Source organism: Otolemur garnettii, unplaced genomic scaffold, assembly GCF_000181295.1.
Source record: "Otolemur garnettii isolate 467f Iridium unplaced genomic scaffold, OtoGar3 scaffold00094, whole genome shotgun sequence".
Taxonomy (NCBI): domain Eukaryota; kingdom Metazoa; phylum Chordata; class Mammalia; order Primates; family Galagidae; genus Otolemur; species Otolemur garnettii.
This window is the reverse complement of record NW_003852489.1, coordinates 6,733,097-6,759,287: the sequence shown is the minus strand read 5'-3', so window position 1 is coordinate 6,759,287 and position 26,191 is coordinate 6,733,097. Positions and strand designations below refer to the sequence as shown.

At 39.8% G+C, this 26,191-nt stretch overlaps 1 protein-coding gene across 2 annotated transcripts in view; it reads left to right on the top strand.

The window, feature by feature from the left end:
* Positions 1-26,191, top strand: part of ACACA (acetyl-CoA carboxylase alpha) — a 271,062-nt gene that overhangs the window by 209,336 nt on the left and 35,535 nt on the right. For both annotated transcript variants that reach the window (XM_003795612.3, XM_023516625.1), the window contains 5 exons: positions 108-228; positions 679-789; positions 19,345-19,488; positions 20,055-20,175; positions 23,615-23,711. In XM_003795612.3, the coding sequence (XP_003795660.1) occupies positions 108-228; positions 679-789; positions 19,345-19,488; positions 20,055-20,175; positions 23,615-23,711 (594 nt within the window). The remainder of the gene's footprint in view (positions 1-107; positions 229-678; positions 790-19,344; positions 19,489-20,054; positions 20,176-23,614; positions 23,712-26,191) is intronic.

The following is a 26,191-nucleotide window of genomic DNA, read 5'->3' as shown; positions in this document are numbered from 1 at the left end:
TTTTTTTTTTTTTTTTGCAACTCCAGCACAAAGGAGGTGATTATTCTTTTAGTGGATTGCTGTTAGTTTGTTTAACCTTTCTAATTTGGCATTGCTATGTCCAATAGGTACAAAATAACAGATATTATTGGGAAAGAAGAGGGACTTGGAGCAGAGAATCTTCGAGGTTCTGGAATGATTGCTGGAGAATCCTCATTAGCCTATGATGAGATCGTCACCATCAGCCTGGTAAATCTTACCAGATTGTGACACTTTTAAAGTTTGCCATGTGACCAGGTTTAATTTTGTCCCCATCACTTTTATTCAGGCCCAATGAGAGCATTCTTAAAAATTTTATCTCCACAGTTTTATTTTAATCATCTATAATAGTGGGAAGGTAGGATAATGTAAATAACTGAATTTCCCAAGTGAATCTAGCCCCTCATTTAGTCTTTAGTTCTTATTTCTCTAAATAGTTTATCATACTTTAAGTGTCTAATACTTGAATCATTAAATAAATTTTATCTTTTGATTTCTTTGACCAGGAAATTAGTTTTTTATATTGTTGCTAATGAAACAGACTTCATAGAAAGCAATGTTTATTCCTGTTAATGTGGATTTTACATATCTATGCTTTAGTAGTCTAAGGCTTGGGAGAGGACATAAACATATGACATGAAAAGTCTATTCTTTTTTAAGGTGACATGCCGCGCCATTGGGATTGGTGCTTACCTTGTCCGGCTGGGACAGAGAACCATCCAGGTTGAGAATTCTCACTTAATTCTAACAGGAGCTGGGGCTCTCAACAAAGTAAGTTTCTAGGGTTTGGGAGAGGTGTATGAAGCTGGTTGAAGATGATTGTGAATTCTTAATTCAAGATCCTTAATGGGAGGGAAGCCATTCAGTGCCTGTCTTCCCTCCCCCTCCCTCCATCTTTTCTGCCCATTGACAGAAAAAGATGCCTTTTTCATTTTCATACTTGCCTTTTCATTCATTTTATTTAACAAATATTTTGAAGTGCCTACATTTGCCAGCCACTATTCCAATCTCTGTGTATATGTTAGTGAGCAAAACATATATAACCCATGCTCCAAAGAGCTTGCAGTCTAGTATCTTTTTAGAAAGACCAAGAATTAATCAAATGCTTCTGTTCTGTCTTACTCCCCTTTCCTTTTTCTCAAAAAACTAGTTTTCTACTATTAATTAGTAAGAGATCTGAGGAGATCTTTTCTCACATATGGAGCTGTCTTTGATTCCAGTTGTACTGTTCCCATTTCACGTCTATATCATGAATTAGGCACTGGCGGGGGAAGATGTTAAGTTTTAATGTTTTGAAGAGTCTGTGAATATACCTCTAAAAAAGAACACTTATGGTAGACTCTTGTATGTAGAGGAAGTGCTTGGTAAATACTGAGTGGGAAGATGGGTGAATGGATTACCGGAAAAGAGTGTGGTAGAGAGATTTATCTTTCAAAGAAAGGTTTGGTTGTTTTTCATCCAAGCTCATAGGGGCTTTCTAAATGGAAAAAAAAAAAGGATGGTGAGTTCACTGCTCGTAAGAGTGAAAACTATCTAAAAATACCTGAATATACAAAAGATAGTGCATTTCTGACTTTGCAGGCATAGAAAAGTTATTTTTCTCTCCAGAGCCAGAAATATGTAATGGAATAATCTGAGGCTGATTACCTTTGTGTAACTTATATAACTAAACTCTCGTCTCCTCAGCTTTCTTATCTGTTGAAGGGGAATAATAATTTATAATTTCAAATAATTTGGGGATCAAAAAAATTCCATAGGACAAACTTTTTATTTTTTTAAATCTCATTTAAACCATTAACTTTAATTTGATCCATAACACAGGCTGCATCCCTAACCCATAATTCTTCACCTCTACATGTGGCCAAGAAAGTATAAATCAATTAATATTATCCATCTCAAACACAAGAAAATAAGTCAAAAGAAACGCCAAATTAGCAATGGGTAGATCTTATCATCTTTCTGTATAGTTCTAGTACATTAGGGTAAAAAAATAATCAAAGCTCCTTGAAAAATATACCAGAGAAAAGCAAAAACAAAACTTTTGTCTCTCGGCTGGGCGCCTATAGCTAAATGGTTAGAGCACTGGTCCCATGCACTGGGGGTGGCAGGTTCGAACGCAGCCCAGGCCTGCTAAACAAACAAACAAACAAAAAAGCTTTGGTCTTTCCTTGGTATTTACTACTAATGATTTTTGGTGAAGTTACTGGTTCTTAAATGGAACAAAAAATAGGTCAGTTAAAGTTATTCTAATTTAACTAGTTATGAATAATTCTATAATTGTAAGCCAACAATTAATGTTATATGTAATTATAATATACTAGAGCATTTTTTGTTTTATATATATATTTATTTATATAATATGTATTATATATATTAATTTCAGATTGATATAATTATGTTGTTTGTGTTTATTAGATAAAGTCCAAGTTGTAGTTGAGCCCTTCACCAACGCTGTGTGCTGTATGCCCCTACGTTGTGCCCGTTGGGTGGTAGCACATAAACCCCCCACCTCCCTTCTTGATTGTGGTTGTGCTTTTCTCTCATGAGGGTCTGCAGTTGGTCATCTACTGGTTTCATATTAGTATTGAATATCTGCTTTTCCATTCTTACGATACATTACTTAGGAGGATATTCTCCAAATCCATCCAGGTAAATACAAAAGATGTGAAGTCTCCATCTTTTTTATGACTGAATAGTATTCCATGGTATACATATATCATAATTTATTTATTCATTTGTGAACTGTTGGGCACTTGGTTTTTTTCTGCATCTTGGTGATTGTGAATTGAGCTGAGATAAACATTCTAGTATAAATGTCCTTATGGTAAAATGATTTTTTTTCTTCTGGGTAGATACCTAGTAATGGGATTGTAGGAACAAATGGAAGGTCTACTTTTAACTCTTTGAAGATTTTCATGGGACAAACTTCTTTTGGGTATGGTGGCTAGAACCTGTAATCCTAGAACTTTGGGAGGTAAAGGAAGGAGTATTGCTTGAGGCCAGGAGTTTGAGATTGCAGTGAGCTGTGACTGTGTACTACATTCTAGCCCATGCGACACAGTAAGACTCTATCTGAAAATAATAATAATGATGATGATGTGAAAATTAAATGAGAAAGCATAAGTAAAAGTACCTAACACTTGGCACAAAGTATTGGCCCCTCTCATTAAAATTTCAATTCCCTTTCCTTTCTCTTGGTTTGATGATTGATCTTATGGAGTTAATTAACATACTAAATTGTACTGGACATTGGGGTTACTAGACTTGTGGGAACTTTTTATCAAGCCTTATCCTTCAAACAGAAAGATAAGAACTAAGTATCCTATCCTCTCATTCCTGTCTTGAAAAAGTTGATGCTTCCATTGGTCCAGTTAATTTGGGGGGTGTCAGAAACTAGCAGAATCATTTGATGTGATCACCATGCTTTCTGCATGTATATGAACTCGGTAAACTCTGGATTTGTTTGCTTTTCTCTCCAAGGAAAGGAAGTGTAATGCTAACAATGGCAAACTTTGCTGTCCTCTTCCCATTTGGGAGAGTAGCCTAGAAAGAAAGATTGTGAACTAGCATTACTGGAGATTATTATTGTAGTGGGAGAAACTGCTGAGTATTAATTTTTTTTTTTTTAAGTTGCTCTTTTGGATACCTACTTAGGATGAGATACTGATGAATGTTGAAGAGAATTTTAGGTACCAATATCTATGAGGATGGAATTTTAATAACATACCTATATTTCTATAGTGTTATCATATCTAGAGAGCTAATTTCTGAAAGGTATATTGTTACATGGAGTTTCTTCCTCCTTCCTCCAAAATATTATACACAAGGAATATTACAAAAAGTAACTTATTGGGGGGTTTTGTGGGCTTTTTTTGTTTGTTTATTTTTCTTGAAAACTTGCTCATTTATTTTAGTTGTCATAAAAGAAACATTAGGAATTTTTTTTCTTAAAATGTGGTTGAATTGTTCTGATCACATTCATTATATTCACCTTCTTCCTACGGGGCTGCTTGTTAAAGGGAAAGCCCGTTATAGGGAGAAAGACAAAGCTGTAGCTTTAACTTACCAAACAGTGCTCACTTTCAGAAGGACTTGATCAGTTTTTGCTGAAGGGAGTGATTAGTTACCTAATCCTGCTCAGCCTACTTCCGTGTCCTCATGTCAGCACCTCTTAAGTGCAGAGCCATGTTGCTGAGAGACACCTGATTTCATGCAAACACGTTAAGAATGTCTTATCAGCCCCTTTGCTTAGCAGGTATGAAAAAGGAAAGTGTCCGGGAGCTGCCACACTCAGATTGCTCCCTCTGACTCACTCCCTGTGCATGGTGTCTTTGTGTGTACTGGTGTCTTTCTACGTTTGCCTTTCTTTTTGTTGCCTCCATTTGCCTTTCTTTTTGTAGCCCTCTCTATCTTGCATATGCTGGGTGTGCACAAGTCATTCTGAGTGCATTTCTCATTCTGTGTAAGGGCTGATCTCTCTCTTTGTGTCTGTATCTGGCTCCTAGACTCTTCCTGTGTGTGCCTCCCTGAGCATCCCTGAGTGAGAAAGTCTTTGTGTTTGAAACACTGTAGAGCTTCCTTTCTTAAGCCTTGGACATTTTGCTCATAGAATGTACCTGCCTATGTAAAGTGGAAATGTAGGTGGTATATGCAAGCTTATATATAGTCTTAGACTGTAAACATTTGACCCTCGCCTTTTTGAGTCTTCATCTTTTATGTTAAACATTGGGGTGAAGAATAAGAACGGGGAGTGAGCAGAGGTTGTAGGGAAAAAAAATCTTGTGTGTGCAAGTGCCGATCCCGTTGACCCCTTTGAAAATTGAAATAATGATAATGTGCGTCTCCTGACTGCATCAAAGTATCAGCACATCAAAAGCCAGGAGGCATGAAATGCAAATGATAAAGTGAAAGCAGATGGATTGTGCATGATCGCCTGATGCCCAATGAATTTTAAAAGGTGCTGGTTTGGAGGGGTGGGGGGTGGTGGGGGACTGAAATAAACACGTTATCCCTGCAATTTTTTTTTTTGTTCTTGACGCTCACTCCTGACAATATTTTTTCACACTTGAGTGAACACCCACTCCATATCTCTCTCTCTCTCTTTCTCCCTCTCTCTTTCTCTCTCCCTCCTCTCTGATTCCTCCCCCCACACCCGCCGCCCCCCACACCTCTTACACGTCTCAGGTCATGTCGCCTCAGCTCCAGTGGAAATAATAAGATATAAACCACGAGGTTGTTATTTGCATAGAAATAGCATGGAGCCCCAGGCAGCAAGGGAGAAGGACACAGGGATCATTTGTCTAAAATTTTAATGAAAACTTTTGCTGAGACAGAGATTTTTACAAACTTTCTTTCTCCCTGCTTTCCCCCTGCCCTCCTCATCCCTACCCCAAGCCCCCATAGTTGATTTGCCTTAACATGGTTCTATTTGAAGAGAAAGGGTTGACGCTCCACATATCATACTCCGTAATGCAGCAACGTGTAACCTGTGTATTCCTTTAATAGATACGAAGCTGAAGAGACATATATTCTAACTTTGTACACGGCACATGTGCATCAGGCTTTTATGGCTACACACCATCTCAGCATATAGGTGATTTTGCCAGCTGTTGGCCTGTTTTTAAGTAGTTTATACCTTCCTACCTTTTGCTTCCCAAGACTCTTTTTATAGGATTTCCTTCTGTGGCCAACAGTAGTAACCTGCATAGAGAATGTTGTGGTGGATTTTTTTTTTTTTTTAACTTTCAGTGGTTTAACTGCATTTTTCTTTTTTTTACTTTCAGTGGTTAAAACTGCTTACATGTTTTATTCTTGGTCACAATCCTTTGCTCCTGTGTCTTTTGTTCCAAAACCAGGAAGTGCTTCCTACATTTGTATTTTCATCCCTCTCCCTCATGACATCAGTATTTGTATATTCTCTTTCCATGTATGTCTGGCTTTGTTACCTGAAGTTCTTTGTAAAATATTCAAAATATTTCCAAGTTAAAGAGAGAGACAGTATCTGATTGAGTATTGTGGAAGCACATTTGACATTTGAACTAAAGGTAATGAACTGGTGATTAGAAGCAGCCAAGTGGCTCTATTTAAAACTCAAAATTAAGAACATCTGTCTGGCTTCTTGCTGTCTTCTGTAGTGGGCTAGTGGTATCAGGGCTATATTTCACAAACAGGAAGGCTGAAACAGTAGGAGAGGTGACTTGGTTCCATTGAGAGACTAGAGTAAGGTCAGAACATGAACTAGCATGTCCCTAAGTTTCACTGAAGAAGGCTCAGGCCTCTGTGCTTGGCGTTCAGAAGACCTAAGAAGAGAAGGTGGTCTAGTCATTTTCCTTTTTGTCTAGATGTCCTGAGAATGATGACATAGATAAGAGAAGTTTCTAATGTCTTGCTGTTTCACATCACTTGTGGTAGTAGACTCAGGAACCGTGGACTGTGGGTGGCAGATTCCTCAAAATGCCTCACTGCATGATATCATGGACCTGGTGGATGTGGGACATTACTCTGGCAAAGTCAGTAACCTGTACACCCAGGAACTGAAGATGGAGCCTTAAAGAGCCAAGGCGATTTGCAAAGTCTTAACCTCCCATTTGCTGCAATAATGTTCATGTTTACTTACCCGCCCACCAGCCTCCCTCTCAGTTTCTACTTAGTATGTTTAACGTAGTGTGAGGTGGCAGAGAGGCTGGAAGGAGCTAGCATCACAAGGGAACACTGATAAGCCTAGAGTTGCCCCAGATTTGGTGAGAGCCCACTCTGTATATGTGGGATACGTAGGTGATAGATTACCTCCTGGTTGTATTTTAAAGCTCTGCTTCTCTTGTAGGGAAGAAAAAAAAAAAAAACATACTCTTACCCCCTTTAGTGAAATCAAGCTTTTATTTCCCCTGAATCTGCCAGTTTAAAAGAAATTATATGATGGGTGAGGGTGACTAGGGCTCTTAGCCCTCTAGTGGCTAATTCTGCTAATGTTGCTTTTGAGACTTGCTAGTGCAAGTAAGTCAAATTGCTCTGGATCTCAGTTTTTATTTACATATTTTGATGTAGCTATGCCATATGAAATGTGAAGTTGTCACAGCTGACTCTATTGGGCACAGTGCCAGAGTTCCTCCCATGACCAGGACTTGTCTGTCACACCAGGGGCCTGCCCTGTACAGTCTCCATGCTCACCTAAGGCTCTGTGACACACAACATGACAGGTCATGGAGGCCCAAGAAGGGAAGTAGAGCTTATTTAGTTGTCACTGTAGGGCAGGCAGTATTGTAACTTTCACTTAACTTAAAGAAGTTACGAGCATGGGCTGCCTGGTTTAAGGCCTAGCTCTGTTCCCTACTAGTCATGTGACTTGGCAATTTTTGTAACCTCTCTGAGTTATAGCTTTATTACTACAAAATGGGGCTAATAACAGTACCTATGTATCAGGGTCATTATGAGAATTCGATGGGTTAATAGAGGCAAAAAACTGGCACTGTGAGCTGGTGGCTTCAAATCCAGCCTGGGCCTGCCAAACAACAATGACAACTACAACCAAAAAATAGCTGGGCGTTGTGGCAGGTGCCTGTAGTCTACTTGGGAGGCTGAGGCAAGAGAATCACTTAAGCCCATGAGTTGGAGGTTGCTGTGAGCTGTGACGCCATGGCACTCTACCCAGGGCGATAGCTTGAGGCTCTGTCTCAAAAACAAAGCAACCAAAAAAACCTGGCACTGCTGTTGTTTTCTCTAAGGTGCTTTTAGCATCCTTTCTCGTTGCAATTCATTATCCAGGCTCTGGAAAGAATACATAATCACAATATTCTCCATACATTCTGATTCTTTAAAGGAAAAAATTCCTTCCAAAAAATGGTCGATGGCAGTCCTCACTGTGGCAGTACATTCATGTTCCGACTTTCTCGATAGATGTTATCTAAAGACAATCAACACACTTTGGAAAGCCATTAACGTGAGAGGCACCATGTTCCATCATGACAGGGTAGTATATATGTCAGTCATCTGTCTGCAAGAGTCCCCAAGGACTTGTTGATACAATAGCCCATAATCACTCTAAGGATCAGTCCAGCAATTTGCATTTTTAAAAGTCCCTAACTACCTATTTTCACAATAGACAGTCCCCTATATTCCTGTGGCGCCAGATGGGATCACTCTTCTTTCTAAAGAGAGCATTTTAACTTCCTTTCTGCATATGCTTTGCTTTAGCATTATGAATGAGTTCTCAAAACTGATTGCAATAGGCAGATCTCCTTAGTTTCCAAGCTGTCCCTCTCATAAATACACACACAGAATATGGACAAACCTGGCCCCGTTTGGGGGGATTATTTGTTTGTCATTTGGTGCTTCTCAGGTTTGGCAGAAAATTGTACCAGGTTATGTTGGACTCTGTTAGTGAGTCCTGATGACCTGCCAGCAGCCTGAGCCTGAGTGCCCCAGTTTGTAGATCTTGCAGGGTGCAGTTGCCATGCAGAGCTCCATTACAGAAGTTGTCTCTGACTCTCTTTGAGAGTCCATGTGTGTATGATTTCTTAGAGACTAAGAACTTTGGAGAACCTACAAGTCCAGAACTTCTAGATAAAGTGAAAGCTCTGAGGCCCTAGTTGGGGCATTGAGTATATAGAATCTAGAATTATTATATGTGGTCAAACGTTTTGGCGTTACAAACCTTTAGTTTAACAAATAAAAACACTTTTAATCAGTCCCATCCCTGCCATTTACTAGGTAAGCAACTTTGGACTTTAATCTATTTGGATTTCAATTTCTTCTTTGTAAAATGGGAGGCATATTTCCCGTGTAAGATAGAATACCAGAAGATTTTATAATCTTAAAGTTGCTTTAATTTCTAGTATTCTGTGATGCTATGAAGATGTATATTGATGTGTAACCAGTGAACCATGTTGGGCTGGGGTAGGGAGAAGATATTATTAAATAGATTGGGGGGGGCAATCAAAAAGCTATTACATATTAGGGTGTTACATATTAGTAAGATAACATATTAGTGATATGTAAAATTATTACATATATGTATTAGTGAGATTAGGAATATAAATTATAGAGCATGATGATTTAAATTTTTTAATCTAGTTTCTTCTCCAGATTGTAGGAAAGTAAATGCTATATGTTGTTGTTGTTCACATCACAAATGGCCATTATAATTGTTGGGAGTGGGAAGATCTTCAAAGTTCAACCTCCAACCATTGTTTGATTTTCCTCTGTGACACCATTGCCAAATACTCGATTATGCTTGAAAAATTCAACTGAAGGGGAGTTCAGTACTTTTGGAACCAATTCCATTCATTTGTGTGAAGTTTTTCCTTATATTTGGCTAATGTCTGTTTCCCTGTACAGACAGACTCACTGGTCTTAAAAATAGTATTCAAAATTAACAAAGAAAACTCCCAGTTTTATGTATGGTATGACCTATGGGAAATTGAACAGAACCAAAATCTTTCTCATGTACTTTTGTGTTGAGTCTGGTCTTGTCTCAAGAAGAAATGTAGTGAAGTTGAAAATGCTATTCCAAGATAGAAAAGAAATTGGATTCATAAATAACCTTGCTAGTTAAAAATATGAAATAATAAATAGTAATTACAAGAGAAACACTTAAAACTTAATTCCACTTTGAAGTACTCCATGGAACTCCTGTGCAGGGGATTCCTATACAGAGTCATGTAAGACTTTTGGAGCCCAGTTATCTCTTGCTTTCTCATCACCTGCCTTGTTGAAAGTGAGGATATTGATACATGGTCAGAGGATATGTCTTTTTGGGTGCTGTATTTGCAGATACCAGCTAAGACTCATTGGGTCCAAGATTTGGTGGAATGAGTAAAGATGATATAGACTGAGATACCCAAAGCCCTGAGGGCCCACAAAAGCTAAACTTCTAGAGGGTATTACCCTGTCACTTAAGTGAGAAGTCTCTGGCTCCCTTTATCCATGTGGACCTTTGTTATATCTCTACCCTATATCCAGAGTCCATTTCAACCTCCAAGATTCTGATGCTTCCTGAGCATCACACATTTCACACATTTTGTGGCACACAGGGTCCCTGTATTTCTGCCTCTAGTAGAACATTGCCCCTGAACTCAAGCTAGATGTCCGCTTTGGTCTGTGTACATGATTCCTTAGAGCCGTTTCTTCTGCCTCTTCATTTTCTAGTTAGTCATATGTTATACCCTTATATGCTAGATTTTCTTCACTTTTCTCTTTCTGCTCATGTTCATAGTTCTGTCTTTGCAGATCAGTGCTCACTTGAAGCTTTGCTATCTGTCAGTCCCTCTCCTCCTTTCAACCTTTCTTCTCCCCCAACCCCAGTCTGAAATCCAAGTAAATTAGCTTCTCACCCCTGGCCCCAGTTTAAAAAAAAATCCCATATTCCTCCAACAGTGTCTGTTCTTGGATTTGCAGTCAGCAGCCATCTCCAATAACCATCAGGCTGTCAGCTTTGCAGCTCTCTACCACCTCCCACCTCCCCCATCACTCACCAGAGGAAAAAGAGAGCCAGAGCAAGAGCTTGAAATATATCATGCAATAGTGTATCATGAATTTGTTGTGAATCACAGCGGTGAAGCAGGTTTATTTATTTCTGAGACCTTAAATCAATACAAAGTAGGTCTCTTAGTTCTGAAGCTGGGATGGAGTGTGAAAAAATGAGCCCATTGTACTCTTAAAACTTTGGGGAAAGGAGATGACAGCTATATAATTCCATTTACCAGGCACTAGGGGCTTTAATGTGAAGGTGACAGGGAGCTCTTTGTGCATTTAGAGCACCATATCTTCTAAATAAAAGATCTGTAGACTTGATAGTGGAGCATAGCTCCAAGTTTAATAATCTCCAAGCATTAGACCGAGCCAATATGTTCCCAAGTCAGAGAGGTCCCCCCAAAACACTCATAAATTAAAAGTGCAAGAACTGTACATGTTGGTTGGTAGATTAGAAATGCAAGGACTCCGATCTTTTCTGGGAGGAAGATAGACCTGGGCCCTGGCTGTGCACAGACTACTGTGTGAATATGATAAAGATGTGGGAAACAGGACTGTTTAGAAACCTGACTCCTGGCTGTTCATCATTCTAAGGAATGTCCCTGGTGCATGAATCCAAATCTAGCTGTGTCCCCTTTCATTCAGAGTGGTCATCATCACACAGTCTAATCAGCTAATGTACAAAGTCAGGAGCATTGAATTATGAAAGGAGAAGCTTTAAGAGCTTTTTAGATTGAACTGCAGATTACCATGCCCAGGCTTCAAGACTTCCTGGTTAATTCTTGACTGATATCTTAAGGATGTCTCAGTGTCTAGAATTTAAGCCTTTTAAAATAGTATGTGCATCTAAGAAGTTAGTGTTATTGAGGAAAAGAACACACCCAAATTTAACCAAGAGTATAAGATAACAGATATGAAAAGTTAAGACCATTGGAACATGTAATCAACTTTGGAGTATCTTCATTTTCTATCTGACCCCATTTATATATTTTGATAAAATATGCCCTTTTTTAAACAGATAAAACAGGATTATGCAGCTCAGTAGAGCAACCCTAATATGATATGACTTTATAGTACAGAGAGTTACTAGTTTAATTTTAGCCCAGGTAAAGAATTTTGAAAGGGGGGAAATCGTCTATACTAGAGAAAACTAAAATGGCAGGAAAATTGAAATACTCATTTTGCTTAAGCAAGCTGCTACACATTATAACACTAATATGAAAGACATCTTTTGTTTATAGTACTTCAACTTGCTAGAAAGGTAAATTAAAGCTGGGTTGTTATAAAGCACTAAGAATTATAGTAGTTAGCAGGCATTTGTTGCATGCCTGTTACTTATAAGATGTTCTTATACTGTGGAGATAAAAGATGATTCCTGCTTTCATGGTGCTTAAAGTTTAGACTAAAAGATAATAATAGACCTTTCATGTGTTCTAAGGGGAAAAATAAAATTCTGCCCACCAGATGTCGATGAGAAACACAAACCCAAAAGTCACAGAGATGGAGAGTCAGTGCTAATCCCCTAGAAGCCAGGCCCCAGCAAGCCCCTGGACTCTGGAGCCCAGCCACTGCTGGGCACGGTGGTCAGCAGTGCCATGTGGCCATCTGCTGCCAACACTAGCCAATTCAGAAGAACTAGTAAGAGGTGACTGATAAACTGTTTAAAAAAACTTTTTCATCTTTAGAAAACATGATCTGATTAAATATTAGTATCTGGAATGTATAAAGAATTAGAATTTGGCCAGGCATGGTGGCTCACACCTATATATCCCAGTGCTTTGGGAGGCCGATGTGGAAGGATTGCTTGACCCCATGAGTTCAAGACTAGCCTGGGCAATAGCAAGACCCCAGTTCTATAAAAACTTTAAAAAATTAGCCAAGCAAGGCCGGGCACCATGGCTCAAGCCTGTAATCCTAGCACTCAGGGAGGCTGACCGGGTGGATAACTTGAGCTTATGGATTCCAGACCAGCCTGAGTAAAAAGTGAGACCCTGTCTCTACCACTAATAGAAAAAACTGAGGCAAGAGGATCACTTGAGCCCAAGTTGGAGGTTGCTGTGAGCTACGACACCACAGAACTCTACCCGGGGCAACAGCTTGAGACTCTGTCTCAAAAAATAAACAAAAAAATTAGCGAAGCATGGTGGCATATGCCTATAGTCTTCACTACTTAGGAGGCTAAGGTAGGAGGAACCCAAGAGTTCAAGGTTATAGTGAGCCACTGCACTCTAATGTAGGCAACAGAGACACCATCTCTTTTAAAAAACCAAAAAAACCAAAAAACAATTCTGGGCTGGAGCAGTGCCTCAATCCCAACACTTGGGGAGGCTGAGGCAATTGGATTGCCTGAGCAAGAACTAGACCCCATCTCTAAAAATAGCCGGATGTTGTGGCAGGTTCCTGTAGTCCCAGCTACTTGGGAGGCTGAGGCAAGAGAATCTCTTGAACCCAGGAGTTTGAGGTTGTTGTGAGCTATGATTCCACTCTACCAAAGGCAACAAAGTAAGACTCTGTCTCCAAAAAAAAAAAAAAAAATTTTTTTCCTCAGAACTCAATAATTCAATAAGAAAACAGCCCAGTAGTTAAAAATATGGACAAGAAATTTGAATAGACACTTCACCAAAGAAGTTAAAGGATGGTAAAATAAGCATGTGAAAAGATGCTTATTGTCAGTCACTAGGGAAATGCAAATTAAAACCACAATTAGTCATCACTAAAGTTTGTTTTTAAATGTTTAACTGATGAATACCAAGTGCTGATGAGGATGCCAGACAATTCTCATATATTACTGGTGAGGATGCAAAATGATACAGTCACTTTGAAAAAGATTGGGTTTTTAAAAATGCATTTATACACATATATTTACACACACACATATATATTTATATATAAAGTTAGCTGTAAAACCTAGCAATCCCAATCCTAGAGATTCCCAATAGAAATGGAAATATTAGTCCCCATAAAAAATTTGCATACAAATGTCTATAGCAGCATTATCCACAACCCCACCCCCCAACTGGAAACAACCCAAATGTCTACCACTAGGCAAACAGGTGATCAACTTGTGATCTTCCATAAAATAGAACACAACTCAGAAAACATAAAAGAATTACCAATAGCTGCGTCAACATGAATAAATCTCAGATGCAGTATGCTAACTCAAAGAGGCTAGACTCACAAGGCTACATACTGTACGACTCCATGTATATAACATTCTAGAAAAGGCGAAACTATCAGGACAAAGAATAGACAAGTGGTTGTTAAGGGTAGTAGAAGAGGACTGATTACAAAGGAGCATGAGGAAACTTTCTGGGATGATGAAAATGCTCTGTCTTCATTGTGGTGGTGGCTATATGGCCATATTTGGCAAAATTCATAGAATTCTACACCTAACAATGGACAGTTTTGCTACATCTAAATTATGCTTCAGTGTATCATTTATTTAAAATTTTTTAAATGTTCATATTTGGAATTAATTCATTGCTCATACTCTCAGGTCACTTCCTAAATGACCAATTGGTGGATCCCTGGGATGAGAGATTTCTTTCAGAAGTCAGCTTTCTCTCCAGAAGCCCATGCTTTTTCTCATGTATTCAACAGGCAGACAGTTCCTCAACATTAACAATGAGTCTTTGTTCCTTCCCCAGTCCTCCTTCAAATCCGTATTGTCCTTCTGCCATCTAGTTCATCCCTCTGTTCTCCGGTGGGCCCTACACCTCAGCAAGGAGTGTTCTAGTGGCCTGTATCTGTCTCTTTTTGGCTAACTATCTTTTCCTATCACTGGTAGCACAGTCCCTTTGCCTCAGTTTTTCCTTCAGCAAACCTGATCACTTCATAATTTGCTGCATATAAAGAGACTTTTGCTCTCACAGTGGATAGTCTTGAATCTAGCAGTGGCTTGAGTCAGAGGCTCTCCCCTCCTCCACCAGCTGTATGTCACGGAGCCCCTTCACTATCTCAACCCTAGTCTGCCAGCTGCCAACAAGCACTCCAGTTTGCCAGTGGCAACAGGGGCAGGAAAGGTGGGGGAAAGACGTTATTACCCTGTGGCTGTGTGTTAGGAAACTGTATTTTGGAACCCCCAAAATAATCTTGGTCACATAGGTACTTGTTCTGTCTCTAGAGATTTAATTCCATTCACCCTTGGATATATTCCTGGAGAAACATTTACACAGTAATATGTGCTGCGCCACTTAAAATTGTTAATTGGAGATTGAATTACTTGTCAGCTTTTAAAAATGTAGTCCTCTCAGGTCAGGGAGGAAGATGTTAGCAGCACGGAGCGGATGAGCTATTGCAATTTTTTTTCTTCTCCTTCCGCTTTTCCCTCCCCCTCACTTTTCTCTCATCCTTCCTCCTTTTGTCCCTATTATACCACTTTTTTCTTCCTCCTACTTATTTTTTCTCGGATCTACTCTTTCTGATTTAGCAAAACCTTTATCAAAAACCTGGCATATCCCAGGATGACTTTAATATCTAGAATCATGGATGAAGTCCAGTGATTACAATTGCTTAGTAAATTTACAAAACCCCTCCTCATATCCTCTTGAGAATGGAAATATCCTAATGAGAAGGAGGATTGCAGTGAGCACTCAGCTTGTATAGCCTAATTTTTAGATGCAGGAGGAATTTTGAACTCCCTGCTTCTTTAAATAGAAGATGCCCTGACCCACCTAGGGATTGTTTAAAAAAGGGAAAGATTGGCTGGGGGGTAAAGGCAGCGGTAGATTTCATTTTTTTTTTTTATTCCATCATCAATATGCATCATTATTTTTCACATCTTCAGCACATGATTGCAAATATTTGCCTTTAAGTCTAAGGCTCCCCACCATTATGTGTATATCAGGACAAAAGCAATTTTTTAAAAATTGAGCTAAGTTGCATCTGTGAAACTTGGAAAGCTCAATGCCTGTGCTGACAAATATCCTGACAAGTAAATACTATACTCATTCAGTATTACATAGTGATTTCATTTGCACAAAACCTCACAATGCTCTGCCACTTCAGTCAAACGTCTGGAGCACTGGGGAAAGGAAGAACGTGTTTATCTTGATCTCCAAAAAGGGATTTAAGGGAGAGAGCAGGCGGTATATTAGACTGTTTTCATTGCCTGTCAGCTGTGGTAAACCTGAGCTGTCTACAGTGTCTCTAGATAAGCAGCAACAGCAGCAGAGGCCTTAGCATGTATGTATGACTGCATTCATTTGTACTTCTTCACTTCTCACCATTTCTAAGGACTACGGAGCATCTTTGGTGAAGCCTTTAAGAATTGTGTCTCTGCTAATCACCAGTTTATGAGGTGCCCTTATTTCTCAGGTCTTCCAGCTGTAATGAATGAAGCTCTGGATGAGGGAGGCTTAAGTTTATATTAAGAGAGGGTGAGGATCCTCTTTTCTCTCAGATTCGTCCCTTACTCAATTCTGTCAGCAGTGGCAGTCTTCAGCAGAGGACCCCAAGGTGGTGCCTGACCCTGATAGTTCATGGTTCTGCTTCTCCACTCAGACCTGAAGGGCAGTGAAGTGGGGCTCCTGTTTGAATGGCTCCTATGTTTAAATGATTATTAGTGCTTGTTGGGCAGATACAAGTTTGTATCATATACAGTAGAAAACATGAGAGGAATAATTTGGGGACTGAAATATGACCATCAACTTGTCTAAGGTAGAAAAGCACATGTTGAGGTTTAAAAGAGTGATAAGCGAAGCTCAGCTGCTTCATGAGAACATGCCGATGAGAGGGTTATTTACCCCAAGTTTTTCTGTAGAAGGTTGGTAGGGCAACTTGAGAACTGAGACAAAGGTTCTGTCCAAGTGGGCTCTTTTTCGTCTTCCTAGATGCCAGTTAGGGTTTGTGTTAACTGTTTTGGCGTGATTATTTCACAGTTAGGCAGAATGGATTTTGTGCTGGCCCAGATTCTGCTTCCTTGGTTGGAGCTTTTGTTTTGAAGTATTCTAAAATCATTAAAACCACTTGAGTCAGCAATGACCCCTATAAATCAGGAGCTATTGTTTGTGCCCTCATTCTACTGGTGCATACTCCAAACGGTCATTGAAGATGAACTGGAGGGTAAGCTTTCTCTTCACCAATTGATAAGTGGCTATGATTGTTAGCATTTTTTTGTGGTTAGTGAAGCAGATTTCCTTTCTGTGCCCATCCCCACCCCACCCCCATCTCCCAAGATAAGGCTGGCCCTCTGTTAGTCTAGTCTATAATTTTTCTCTTTAATTTCTAAATTAATTGAATCTCCTCACATGACAAACATTACTTTAGCTCAGAAATAATGTTCTTGGTTGTATTAAGCCTTGGATGGGTGTCTTCTGAACCTAGAGGAGAAATACTGCTGCCCTCTCAGAACAATACCAGAGCCCAAGTCACAGCTAGTAAAGGGTAGACAAGTTAAATTATTGAAATCATGCTCCTACCAAGTTTGTCTCCTATCATTCTGTGAAAATACAGGGCAGAATGAAGTGTGGAGAATCTCTGGGAGAAGTCTGATCCTGGATGCTTTTTCTCTTAGAAATGGGGGGTGGGCAAAGTGTCTGATGAAGGTGAGTTGAAACAGCTCGACTGCTCTGGATCTGCTTCCGTCTCTTTTCCTGAGCTTCATCCTTCATTGGTCCATTGTTAATTTTAGATGTAAAAGATTCTAAGTGGTTGGACATTATCAAGTACTAGAGATAGGGAAAAAAATAGTTTCTGTAGAAAATGGCCCAGTTCTTTCTTCTAGGCCAAGGAATGCTTGGCTCCTGACATAGGCTGTGAATATCAGATATTCAGGGTCAGCACACTGCCTCCTTTTTTATTCCTTTTTTTCTCTTTCCAATTTTATTTTAATAATTAAAAATAATGCTGATCACACTGAATGACTTCTAGCAGAGAGGCAGTCTGTCCCAGAAGGACCAGTTGTGGGCCATCGGGTTTATGACGACCATAAAACCAGAGCCAGATCAGAGCACGGCCTCCTTGAGTGACAGGGTTTCTGCCTTCGCCAGGATCCCCCATCAACTGACTGCTTTGGATATTTATTTTGGTTTGGATTTTTGTTCTATTTTGTTTCCTGATGCGTGTGCGAGTGTGCATGTATGCACACATTTAAAGATATAAATGAAACAGGTATGTAATGCCCTCTGCCTGTTAGAAAGACTAAAGCCATAAAAATAACAAACGGCGTGTATTTGCTAGAATGTCAAAGTTATGAGTTTATTTTGTAATGATGTGCTCCTGCCTTCATGAGGTAAACTGGCCGTGGCGGAGGTGTTATTAGTAATATGGACTCAGTGGAGCAGAAAGCCGAGTGACCGAGAGATCAGTGTATCAGTCAGAGAGAGGGCAAATGGAAAGAGACAGCAGGAGAATGAGAAAAGAGCCGCCGTGCTCTGGGCTGAGATTAAAGACGGCCTGAGAGAAGGACGGGAGCCCCGCGCTCAGATATGGTGTCCCCTGTCCACAGGGCTCCTTCAAAGGAGTTGCCAGCATGTTGCTCAGCTTGGGGCTGCCTGAAACGCTTGTACCCTGTGCTTCCTTATCAAGGAAAATAGTGATCTGAGAGCAATTTTGCTTTCCATATTCCTTTCAGAAAAGTCTTCTCTGCCCCTCTGGTTGAAGTTAAATGGAACCAAGGCCAACTAAGGTCATACTGAGGTTATTACTTTGGTCACCAACTTCCCCAGCTTTTGGAAGGTCTTGATGTAGGGGCTGACCTAGCACACAGGGGAAACTCTCAAATCTCCTAACAAGAAGAGGCAAAATGGGAATACACAGGTAGAATTTGCTGGCCCTTAATTTGTTAGGTTCTCCCCAGAGACTGAAAATTAATAAAAGTTAGTAAGGAAGAAATTTTGTGTTGTTGCTATTTTTTAAAGGCGATGGGAGAGGGAAAAGAAAAGGTAAAATACAGTAAGCGCTCTACAACTGTTTAGAGCTCTCCAGGGCTACCCTAGATGACTGGCAATTACTACACACTCAGCAGTTCGCAGTAGTCAGTGATCAGGCTGCCCGGCTTCCATCTGCTGGGTCAGAAAACCTACCTCCCTGAAAGAAATTATTAACCAATCTTCGAGGGGAAAAAGAAACCCTACAATTTCCAAGTCCAAGAATATTTTTTTCTTCCTTTTTTTCTTCTTCAAAGGAAACTTTGTGGTTTCCAATTGCTGCAGGGGGCCTTCGACCTCACAAGGGTTAAACTCCAAGGATACACAGGGAGTGAGGCCCTGAATCCCTGAATCCTTGAATCCCTGGAGGCTTGGAAGGGAAGGAGGAGGGGAAATGGGCTGGTATAAATCACAGCCCTGCACCCAGTACACAAAGAAGACTTGAGCCTCAGGGTTGGTGTATGTAGCATGAGTTGCTTCAGGATTTTGCGAGCTTTAGGGCTTTGGTGTGGGGAACCAGCTTTAAAAACCAAATGGAAGGGAAAGAAATAATCCTTTTTAAAAATAAGAAATCCAAGCCCCAACAGAATTTCTTTACTCGAGACTTGTCAGTAAAGATTGTAGACAGGCATATTACATTTTTTGTGTATATGCATAAAAAAGACCTGCATGTGATAAGCTAGTCTGTGCCTCGGGGTCCCAGCCTAACCCACCACTGCAATTTCTGCTGAGTCCAAGTATGCTGAGGATATCTATGGCAGCTGCTGGAGAGAGAGAGGCTTGATGGTTTTTAAATCGATTATTGAAAAGCCTTTTTTGTTTTCTAAGTTTTCTTCTTAGGAAGAAGGTTCAGGTACTCCCTCCGAACAACCCATGGGAAGCTGGAGTTTCTGTCTTATGGAGAAAAGAACCCTTTTTAGTGAGAGTTATGAAATAGACTATGTCTTTATTTCTGTAGAAATAAGTGTCCTTCTCTTGCTTATTTCTCTAGGTTCTTGGGCGGGAGGTGTATACCTCCAATAACCAGCTTGGGGGCATCCAGATCATGCACAACAATGGGGTGACCCACTGCACCGTTTGTGATGACTTTGAAGGGGTTTTCACCGTCCTGCACTGGCTGTCCTACATGCCCAAGGTGAGCCCTTCCTGCCCAGCACTGACATAGCCTGCAGAACCTGTTATTTCCATTATAGCTCATTACCTCTGTGTTTGAGGTCTTCTCTCTTATGTTGGAAGAATTTTTTATGAAATATTTCCCTGAAAACTGTTAATTTTTTTCCTTCTACCTTTAAAATGCCTTTAGATTTCATTAATTAGCCCCCTTTTAATGTTTCCTAGCCATAGAAGCCTTCATGGCCCATCTGGGTTCAGACACCAGCATATTAAAGCTTCCTCCTCATTGTGGATTTTCTCCTTTATAGTAGCCACCCCTCCCTCTGGGGAGCTTCCCAGAAAGCGTGGGCACACTGAAAGCTCAAGTCAAATGCACCACTTTGTGCTAAGCTCCTAAATGAGACTTGAGACCTGTACATGTTCCTGAGGGCTTGGAATGTAACTGGGATGCTTCTAGCTGATGATTGGGACTAGAGGGTATGATTCTGTGTGGGAGCTTCGCTGTGTCTCTAGCTGTCCTGACTGAGTTGGAGTATAGGGCTGTTGTTCATTGACTGCTGTGCTCTCTCTCTTCCGTTCTCCTTTTAGAGTGTGCACAGTTCAGTTCCTCTTCTCAGTTCTAAGGATCCTATAGACAGAATCATTGAGTTCGTTCCCACAAAGGCTCCATATGACCCTCGATGGATGCTAGCAGGCCGTCCTCACCCAAGTACGTATATGTACTTCATGGTACCCTGGCTCTCAAGCTTCTGGTCTTCCCTTCAATTGCTATCCAATTCCTGCACCATAGCATGGAACTAAGAGGACAGAGTTAAATACATAGAAATGATAAATATCTGAAAAACAGCTCTCTGAGGAAAAAGGTAGAAAATTCTTCACGAACCAGTGAAAAATAAATGAAATAAGATTTATAAATCAGCCATTGAGTCAGGCAGTACAGTCACCAAGATAATTTATTTTATTTATTCTGTTATCAAAGCACTTATTACTGAATGAGCTCAAAGACATTAAAACAGTTCAATATAATTCATAAAATCTTACAGGGCTAGAATCTTGGACCATCTCGTCCCTATAATCATGTTGAGAGAGATCGGGTCAGTTTTAGGAAATGTTTTGAGACCCTCAAATGTAGTGTGACTTTACCCTTCTCTGCAAGTACTACTAAGCACGACGCTGCGTGAGCCTTCTTTTCTTATGGTATAAGTAATAGTATTGATATTCGCTTTAGTTATTAATGTAAAGTTACTTTGTAAGATCATTTACTTGTGAAGAGGTTGTCTAAGCCTTTAAATTCTATAGACGTATAGAGTGAGAACAAGCCCTCCCTCTAGGTTTATCTAATCTATCCCTTTGTCTTTGGGCTGATTTTACCTAACTTAAAAATAACAGAAGAAAGTCAATAACTCTATGTAAGGCAAACATATGTCCTCATTTATCAGTCCATTTCTCTGTGCTAGCAAAACTTACTTATCAGAAGTTCTTTTGTGGAGTCCCAGATCCCCCTAGTACATTTTTTATCTATTTTTTTCAGTTTGTATGAGGAAGTATATGTTCTTTTTGCATGTTTATTGCAACTATTCAAGGAAAAACTATATATAAAAGTAGAATGGAGGCAGTGCCTGTGGCTCAATGGCACCAGCCACATACATCCAGAGTGGCGGGTTCAAACCCGATCCAGGCCTGCTAAACAGCAATGACAACTGCAACAACAACAAAAAATAGCCAGATGTTGTAGCGGGTACCTATAATCCCAGCTAGTTGGGAGGCTGAGGCAAGATAATCACTTAAGCCTGAGAGTTGGAGGTTGCTGTGAGCTGTGACATCATAGCACTCTACTGAGGGTGACATAGTGAGACACTGTCTCAAAAAGAGGGAAAAAAAAAGTAGAATGGATTGCAGAAGATATTTCATTAAATTTAAGAGCCATTGTGATTTTGCAGAGAAGCAGAGGTCTTTATAAAGAAGACTTAATAAACCTTTGCGGGTAGCCAACTCTAAGCTAGGTTGGTCTATAAAGCACTTTTGTATACATTATCTTATTTGAGCTTACTGCCTCTCGTAGATAACGAGAGATAACCATTTTAGAAGCTCAGAGAAGCTGAGTGAGTTATGCAAGGTCACACAGCTATTCCTTAGGAGTGGAGGCATCCATCATCTGAAGCCTCACCTTAGATATTATAGAAAAACATCAGAGGAATGTCAATTATAATTTATAATCTTACCTGTTGTCTATAATGCCTTTCCTTGTTAATCTTAATAAAATGAAATAGTTTTTCTTACATAGCCAGGAAATCCCCATAGTAATCATCTTCCTACGTCTTAAATTTATACTATAATTATGATAAGAACTGTGAGCCTAAGATACTTATCAGCCTTAAAATCTAGGACTATTCTGAGAAATGAATTTTACTTCTAGATTCAGAACAAGACTCAGTGGGTATTGTCCTGGGAAATATGAGGACCCATTTCAGCTGATTTCTAAGTTCTGTGTCTGGACTAGATATAATCTGCTCCTTGAAGATTATGAACCCCAACTACAATAATAGCCAGTGACTCCCCACTTCCCTAATCAACATATGTTGATTAGGCAGGAGGGTTTTAAAAGAAGAAAACATTTAAATTATAAAATTAACTCTGTAGTTTCAAGTCATTGTTTTTTAAGTAAGAATCATAAAATGATCTGAGCATTTAAAGTTAAATATTCTGATGGGCTTAGAAATTTGGTTTAGAACTTTCATCAAAATTTTAGCCCCTCATACATGAGGTGAATGGAAGTGTGTTATGTATAGGTGGGCATTATCCTGGCTATCATTAATGAAATCCACAGAACAAAGTGAAATTTGAGATAAACTAAGTTTTCTGTTTTTTGGACAATATTTTTTCATTGACTCCCTAGTAATTCATCCTGCTGTCTATGTGCAGCTAACACTCGCTCCCAAATCGAGTGACTTCAGATTTTAATTTAGTGGAAGCGTTAAAGAAAGCAGATGATTCCCTGTGATAAGTTAAAGCAGATATCTTCTAGGTGAAAAGTTAAAGTCATTTATTAGAGGAGATAGTGCTGTGATATTCTTCAAACTGACGCCCAACACGAGACCAGAATCTAAACGATCAGCTTTGGGCTCACGATAGAGAGATAATTTTGAAATGGATGATCACATTTTACACTGGGGCCATAGAGGCAAAGAATGTAGAACACAGTAATTACAAGTTTAGTCTTGATAAAACACTCTCCATCCTGTTTAAGTCAGCAGAGGTTAGCTTGCTCGGATCTCTACTTTTAATTGGTTTTGGACGTGGGTTTTTAGTGGGTGGAGGGCCACGTTCAAATTAGAAGAATCACTGAGAAACCGTGAGCTGAGAGGGCAAACTAGGAAACAGTTGTTTGCAGAAGCTTTTATGGGGCTTTGGTCAAACATTCATACCTGTGGAACAGGGTTTTTTCTTAAACTAAGATGTTAAAAAGTTATGTCTTACCAGTGAAGGAAATTCCATGTGCGAGGGAGGTTAATGGTAGTAAACATGTGAATCTAACTATTTTATTTTTGCTTTCTGTCAATAGTATGTGGTCATGGCCTTTCTTGTAGAAAGATTATACTTTGTCAGCTGTAAGTAAAGTAGATATATTTCACTGCTTTTCTAGTAGAGAAACTGAGTTCCTTCCTCACTCCATAAATTTGGATATTCACCTGATCATTAAAATACATACCATTTGGCTGTTTTCAGCTTTCCGAAAATCAGTGGAATCAAACAAAATTGTAAGGCAAGTTTTAAAATAGACATTTAAAAAAAGTCTTTAATGACTTGGCTGCCTTTTGACAAATGGTAGTGGTGTCTTGAAAAAAGCCAAGTTATTTATTTAAAAGCATGCAAACTCTCTCTGCTAGCTGAACCCCATCGTTTAACAATAAATGATGCTTTTGCTGATAAATGATTCTTTTTATGCAGACTAGCAAATGAAATAGGAGATGATGTCTGAAGGCAGATGAACACTCGGCTGCCTAATGCTTACATCTATTATAATATGGTTAAAAACTACAGACTCCCCAAAATAGTTCCCTAAACCACCTTAAATTCGTCCGTTCCAGCGCCTTATCAATGGATTGACCATCTTAATTCTCTCTGTTTTCTTTCTTTTCCTTCTATAGCCCATAAAGGTCAATGGTTGAGTGGATTTTTTGACTATGGCTCTTTCTCAGAGATTATGCAGCCCTGGGCACAGACTGTGGTGGTTGGTAGGGCCAGGTAAGAAGTCTTTTGTTTTGGAAGCTCTTTTTCTTTTTAACTAAAAAGGTGGGGGGAGGGCCTGTGGCTACTATAGATTTTTACCAATAATGCTGTCTTTGTCTAAACTTTCTAAGAATGTTGGTTCTGGATTATAGCCATACCCAAGGCAGCATAACTAGAGTGCTGGTTCCCAGGGGTCATTTCCTATGTCTCTCCAATGATGCATTTAATCTGAAGGCTGATTTTGACAACATTTCCTTTTTATAATGCTGCAAGAAAAACTCTTTAGGAGCTGTAAAGCCCAACAACAATAGCCACAACCCACCAATGAATTCCCATCCCCCCAAAGAGCATTTTCTCTCGAGAATAGGTGACAAGTGAATCAAAGATTCATCTGCTTCTCTGTGTAACCTGAGAGAAGTTCTGCACGGCACCAAGATTATTTAAGTAACAAATGTACTATTATTGGATTATAATCAGATTTCAATTGCAAGGAAAAAAAAAAGGTTACCTGAAACAGGAGTGAGTAAAATAAGCTGGAATAGGTTGCTGGGATACCCGTATTTTTCAAGTGGGAAATTGAAGTTTCTATTAAATTTTAATACCCACTCTAAGAAGTGCTTCACTCAACAGAGAGCTCTGCGCGAAATAATCTGTACTGCTCTCTGTAACGAGCACCTGCCAAGGCTGATCTTAATCTAGTTCTGCACTGCAGAGACATGCCGCCGAGGGGCCGGCAGCTGGAGCTCACCTTCCTTTGGGGGCAATCAGTTTTCCTTATCTTGGTGAAAAGTGGCACCTGTTCAAGATTCTCAAACATGCCACATTGGGTTGAGATTTAGATTCTAGCCTTGAAAATAATTCTAGGCTTTGTGGTTCTCTCAGTACAGCAGGTCAGTGTGCCTTGTGCTGCTAGTGACAAGGAGCCATCAGATGGCAAATCCCACAGATAGGGTCTTCCACAGTGACTCTAAATAGGAGTCAGGGCTGGAGTCAGCTGAGACTGAAACTCACAGACACTAGCTGCCTATTTTCTTTCAAGAGTTTTGGGTCTTTTACCTTACCCCAGGCTTCTGGATCCCACTGAGAATTATTGTTTGTGCCCAGTAAAATTCCCTCTGGAGAGGTGGAGCTGGGGGATGCACTCAAACAAGATCCCACCTAACCAAGACCATTGGCTTGTCAAGTAGTGTCCAACTTTTTTTGAGCATTTGTCTCTTACCTATTCTGCTTCAGTTTTCCTGTCTGTTAAAACACATGACAGATTTTAAGCCTCACAAAGCCAAATCTTTGTTAAGGTTTTTAGGGTCCCCCCATGGGAATTGAGGGAATGATCCTTTACATTTATGATTAGGAGAATAAGGACTGCCTTGTGACCAAGATCACTCAGGCTTGGCTTTGGTTAGCTGTGCCATTGTTTACTGCAACACTCACTCTCACTTCCTCCTTTCCTTCCTTCTGATGAGTTCTGGGCTTCTTACTCCAAACACATACACATGCTCACAAGTATATAAAACACAAATAGAGCTAGCTTCTTTCAAAAGCAATGGCATTTCGAGAAATAAATATAAATGTATTCCTCTGGGATTGTTACTGTAAGTGCTGCCAAAACTCATCTTTGGTATGTATGTTTGGAATATGTGTGCTATTGGCTGTAAATTGTCTTTTATTATTCCATGGCACCTTGTCCAGGGACACACTATAAAACAAGATGTAGCATCTTCATGTGCTAGCCTGATAAAATTTATATGAAGTATAATAGAAAACAGAAGTTGTTCTGAGCTGTTTTCAAGTTCAATAAATAACTGTAATACTCGGATAAAGATGTTCTTTATTAGGTCACATGGGCCCTAATATATAAGTTATAAGTTACCGATTTAGGGTGGCTTTTGCAATTACAAGTTTCCAGTTGGATTGTTAATCATTGTGAACAGAAATATTTCTAAACCCTCCTGTGTACCTCTTGCTCATTATCTAGTTGTCTAGAGGGCTTTTGATTCTGATTCAGTGCAGTCAAGTGACAAGGGGGTGGGTGGTCTCCACTCAGGCCCCTGTCAGGCATCTAGTGATGACAAGAATCCATTTCCAGTAGCCAATTTAACAACCAAAGGCTATCCTTCATGGAAAAGTTTGTTATGGAGATGCTGTGGGGAATGGGAGACTATAACCCATCCTAGCCCCAACTCCACAGAATGCAATGGAGAGAGTGACGACTGAATCACATTTTCTTGAGTAAAGACTCATTCTAAAGTAAAGACCTTGCATCTCCCTCCCTCCCTCAATCCCTCCATCCTTCTCTCTCCCCCTCTCTCTCTTTTCCACATGGAGTATAATGCAGAGGCTTTGAGCTTTTAAAATATTTTTTTAGATTAACATGAGATTAAATATATACTTCCAATATGAATTTCACCAAGATTACTACTGAAAATTATCCCTGGCTCGGCGCCTGTGGCTCAAGCGGCTAAGGCGCCAGCCACATACACCTAAGGTGGTGGGTT